This window comes from Rutidosis leptorrhynchoides, chromosome 7 (assembly GCF_046630445.1).
Source record: "Rutidosis leptorrhynchoides isolate AG116_Rl617_1_P2 chromosome 7, CSIRO_AGI_Rlap_v1, whole genome shotgun sequence".
NCBI classification, from domain to species: Eukaryota; Viridiplantae; Streptophyta; class Magnoliopsida; order Asterales; family Asteraceae; genus Rutidosis; species Rutidosis leptorrhynchoides.
This window is the reverse complement of record NC_092339.1, coordinates 353,119,242-353,124,748: the sequence shown is the minus strand read 5'-3', so window position 1 is coordinate 353,124,748 and position 5,507 is coordinate 353,119,242. Positions and strand designations below refer to the sequence as shown.

At 30.9% G+C, this 5,507-nt stretch overlaps 1 protein-coding gene across 1 annotated transcript; it reads left to right on the top strand.

Moving 5' to 3' along the window:
- The first annotated feature begins 1,479 nt into the window (after positions 1-1,479).
- On the top strand, positions 1,480-5,305 carry LOC139856842 (uncharacterized). The gene is made up of 3 exons (XM_071845553.1): positions 1,480-2,680; positions 4,247-4,502; positions 4,643-5,305. Exons 1-3 carry the CDS (start codon positions 1,677-1,679, stop codon positions 4,820-4,822), a joined length of 1,440 nt encoding a protein of 479 aa, XP_071701654.1. The 5' UTR covers positions 1,480-1,676; the 3' UTR covers positions 4,823-5,305.
- Positions 5,306-5,507: the final 202 nt, after the last annotated feature.

Below are 5,507 nucleotides of genomic sequence, written 5' to 3'. Positions count from 1 at the left end.
AAAATTTTCATAGTCTATAACATTTACAACTTTTAATATACACAGGAAGAAATATATTTAGTACCTAAAAATAATGATAATAACAATAACACTTTATATATAAAAGTGATAATAATAATAATAATAATAATAATAATAATAATAATAATAATAATAATAATAATAATAATAATAATAATAATATGTTATTATTATTTTTATTATTATAATAGTAGTAAAACATTATATGTAAGTAAATTTTAAGTTTAACGTCTTCATGTTTTGCCTGCAAAAATTAGAAGCATATTCTTAAAGTTATGTAATTGCAGACATAATAAAATATTATTTCATTAGAAGCATATTCTTATAGTTATTTGATTTTAGACGTAATAAGATATTATTTCATCTATATCGTAAGAAAAATAAACAGTCTACAATAAAAATATATAGTCGAAAAAAACAAAACAAAAAATACATTTGATGTTAGAATATGTTAAATAGAAAATGTTCAATGTTCGACAAATCAATTGAAGCTTAAATGTATAAATCAACATAAAAGGATATAAATACAAAAGCTAGTAATTTAAGACGTGTTTATGTTATTTACTCATTTATAAAAATCAAAAAGTATTTACTCAGTTGTATCAACGTGGTGCTTTCAATCAAGATTGTGAGTTTAAATTTACAAACATGTATACATATTTGTGAAAGGGTAGTGATATTTTCACTCACGATTTTGATAAAAACACTAGAAATGCTTAAAATATCCTTAAGTGATGTCTTACACAAATCTTATGTTGGAGTTTTGAAGGTATTCCTGAAAGATAGCCTTAAATGAAAGTGGAATTATCAAAATTAAGTTTGGATATATCGTCTCCCTTTGTGAAAATGTTCGTTAGATCTCTAAGTTGATTTTAAAAAATTCATTTATAAGTTAGAAACATATTTTTAAAAGCATAAATTTAAATATGTAATCACAATCGAAGCTTGATTTGAGTGGTATGAGGGTGTGATCCAATTTGGGGTACTGCCAACCTAGATTCGATTCTCACTCCAAACAGGGAGTTTCCAACATTTAATGGTACTGCCAACATCAATACGATTTGAGAAGGTCTATAGGGGATTTCTCAACCGCCGATTGTACTGCCAACATCGTCACGAATTGGGTTTCCTCTTAACGTGTATGTGGGTGATAAATGAGAGCATTCGATGTCAATATCGCCGTTCAAAATAGTATAAATATGTAATTATTTATTTATTAATTATCGTTAATTAAAAAAAAATCAAAAAGATAAAAAGTAAAGGAGATTGAACGAGGAGGTGAGATTTGTAATAGTTTAAAATATAATGGTCTTAATAGAAACATTCAGTGGTCCCATATCCAAAATTACAAGCTTAACCCTAATTATTGTCATAAGTGGTACAATCACCCCTTGTATATTTATATCAACCATAGCTTCCCCACTTGAGCCTTTTTGTGTTTCCCTCTTCCATTTTCTAAAAAAAACAGACGACAAAATATCACAATCCACCTGAAAATCCCCAAATTCAGTTCTATCTACAAATCTACAAATTTATCTACAAATCTACAAATTTAAACACATAATTCAAAAATCAAAACTATAATTTTTAGGGTTTTGTTTGAATGATGGTGTAATCAAATTGGGTATTTTAAATTTGATTTTGTTTTGCAGTCAATGCGTCAGAAAAAAACAGGTTTTCAGATCGGAGAGGAAAAAATCTCTTCCCCTGAATTTGTTTCAAGACTCCCACATCTTCAAATACAAATTCCATCAAGAAATTGTAATGAGCAAAAAAGATTCAATTTTTTTGAAACCCCAATTTCAAATCCACATAAAAGACCTGTTATCATGAATCCCCATCAAATGACATCACCTCATCATCATCTTTATAGTCACCCCAGAAAGAATTCACATAAAAAATCATTAATTTGTTGTTCATCTTCAGAAGCCCTTTTAGCTACTAAAACAATTGCTTTAAAATTGTTGAAGTTCACTCATGTTAAGTTTTTTTGGATTAAAGTTCCTTGTAGGGTTTTAATCCTTCTCTTTTTACCTTCAATATATTACTTTTCTTTAAGTTATAGATCTTTTTATCTTTATATACTCTTTGTGATTGCTTTCTGTTGTGTTCTTTTATCTTCATTTAATATCAATAGTTTTCATGCTACTAATCTCCCTTCGATTCGGTTATTCGTTGCTCGAAAATTTCCAAGTTTGAAACTTTATAGATCAGATAATGTATCAAAAACAAACCCACAAGTTGTTTGGTCAATTGGGTCAAAAACAAGATTAGAGTATAACACGAATTCAGGGTTCTTGGTTAAGGTGTATAGTAATGGTGATGTTTATGAAGGTGAATTTTATAAAGGGAAGTGTTCTGGAAGTGGGGTTTATTACTATAATTTGAATGGGAGATATGAAGGTGATTGGGTTGATCAAAAGTATGATGGATATGGTGTCGAAACTTGGGCGAAAGGGAGTCGATATCGAGGGCAATATAGGCAGGGATTAAGGCATGGTTATGGGGTTTATAGATTTTACACTGGTGATATGTATGTTGGTGAGTGGTTTAAAGGGCAGTGTAATGGATGTGGTGTTCATACTTGTGAAGATGGTAGCAAATATTCAGGTGAATTTAAAGGAGGTATTAAACATGGGCTTGGCCACTATCATTTCAGGTGAATTTTTAACCTAATCTTGTGTTATTTTCATAGAAATTAAGAATCTTTATATTTCAAGATTAGATTAGTGTATGTGAATCTTGGTGATCTAGTATTATGTTTGGTTTAAAGTTAAGTTTCACATGTTTTATATTATAATTTATAAGACTCAAGTGTGTGCTGATTATCTTGGAGTTCAATAGTTGTTGATGCTTGCTTTGACTTTTGTTTCAAATTTGGTTTTCCTCTGTTTATCATTATTAAGCATCATAGATGGTGGTCCTTTTATGCGGGTATGTTTGGTTTAACTAATTGGAGGTTGGATATTTTTCTATGAGCAATGATAAATGCACCATCGTTTTTTATAAATCCATCACATATGTGCTTTAATAAGTTGTATTTTTACAATCTAGAAATGCACATTTGTGGTTTTTTTTATTAAAAATTAAAAATAACATAGTTACAAAATTAATATGATATAAACGGGCACACACATATCTCTCCGTCCCAATTTAATATTCCACAGACAAAGAACACACAAGTTGTTAAGTAATGTCAATATCACACTGTAATTTTTATTTACTTTACAAATTTAACCCTAACTTCTTACCAACATTTTGTTTTACATGCATAAAGCAATGGTATAGAAGATTTGTACCTCATTATTCTTATTTATGGATATTGACTGTTAATTTGATACAGTCAATAAAGGAAATTTGGAGTAATTGTGACGAAGGTAGTACAAAATAAGAAAACAAATTACTAAGGGCCTTAATATTTAGTTTTATTTCTCTATAAAGCTAGTTTAAGTAGATTATATTCGAGATGTTTTTTTTACGGATTTTTTTTTTTTTTTTTTTTTTTTTTTTTTTTTTGTCAATCAAACAATGCTTAAAGCTTGAACTTCTAGAAAAGATAATTGTAATCTTTCATAAGCTTTTATAAGCTACACGCCAAACATACCCTTTGTAGTTTTTTTTCGATAACAGACCTACTCATCATTCTGAATATTCGCTATTAATAATTTTGATTTACAAGTTGTTCTATTTTTTCTAGTTTGGTGTAGAATCTGTAAGATCTATTTTATTTATGAAACAATCAACAAATTGATACGCTGATGACTTATGGGATGGTACATATCTATGATAGTATGATACCATTAATTTGGTAGCTTGTAAGGTCCATCACACCCTTTTGGCTTACATTTATATTACAAATATCTACATGTGTATTAAGTTGGAACTATTATTATAAGTTTTCCATAAAAGTAGCCAACATAAGTTGGTTGTTTTGTGATATTTGATGTTGATAGTTGCTTGTTTGATGTAGTTTTGTATTTAATGACGTTATAATAATTAATAATAGCACTCCACTAGGACAACTATAATTACAATATTTTAACATTTAGAGTATATGATTTCCCAGTAATATTTAAAGTCAAAGTTGAAAAAGAAAGACTTCAAAAGTCAAACTGGGATAGTTATCTTGGTACGGAGGGAGTATATTTCAAACTTATCAAAGTATTCTGCAATTTTTTATGGGCATATGATACCATTGATCTTATATGATTACATGATGATGCAGAAACGGCGACACATATATCGGAGAATATTTCGCAGACAAAATGCACGGTTTTGGTGTGTACCGTTTTGCAAACGGACATCGGTACGAGGGTGCTTGGCATGAAGGAAGACGACAAGGGTTCGGTTTGTATACTTTTAGAAACGGAGACACTCAATCGGGTCATTGGGATAACGGGGTTCTCACCGTTTCAACCTCTCAAAATACATCCGTTTCGTCTTCTTCCGTTTCTCACGCCAAAGTTCTTAAAGCAGTCCAGGTAATTTTTATGTCATGTTTTTATTTATTTTAATTTTATATTTTTCACGAGTGGTCCTTCTGTTAAATGCTTAACGAAGGTCAGTTAGGGGTTTAAACTGGATCAGACCGGATTTATTTTAATTTTATGTTGTTTTTCAGGAAGCAAGACGTATAGCTGAGAAAGCACTTGCGGTTGCTGACGTGGACGAGAGGGTCAACCGAGCCGTGACTGCAGCTAATCGGGCGGCAAATGCCGCCAGAGTGGCAGCTGTGAAGGCAGTTCAAAACCGAATGCATCACGATAACAATCATAATGATCTATCACTAGATGTTGTCTGATTCGCTTTTATTCAAACCTTCTTTAAGAAATTAGGGTTTGAATTTATGGTTTTTTAAAAGTAGCTGGTGGTGCGAAGAGGTGGTGCTGCCTGGAACCGCAATCAGATTAGGATATCGAATGTAGTAACTGATTGAGGAGCAAATGGTATCCCTTTTTTTCTACTGGCTACAAATAAGTATATGTTTATATATGATATATATACGCTACCACTAGGTTTATGTATTCAACGAGCACTAAAAAGTGCTTGTTTCTTATTTACGGTGTAACATGAAATCGAAAGGATGTGTGCTAATTACAGCGATAATAATGCTGCGTAGCGCCACCAAAGTTTCATGAGAGTTAGGAGGCCTTTTTCTTGTTCTTTGCCTCTTTTTCTCAAATGTAAAATGTACTGTACATGTGTGTGTGTTTCACTTACAAAAATTAACAAAGTGTTGTATTATCGCTGTCTCCGATGAATCTAATTATCTAATCTTACGTTGTGTTTGGTTTTCGATAATTTTTCTGATAACGATACTCTAGATTTGAATATCATATGTTTGACCCAACAGGAAAGTTTCATGCTTGCGGGTTTGAAGAGCTTACGAACAAGGATATGCGTGTGGGTCCCACATAGGTAAATCTTTTGATGTATGCACTTGTGTCTTTCACATGCAAGGACATAACCGCATTTACATCTTACTT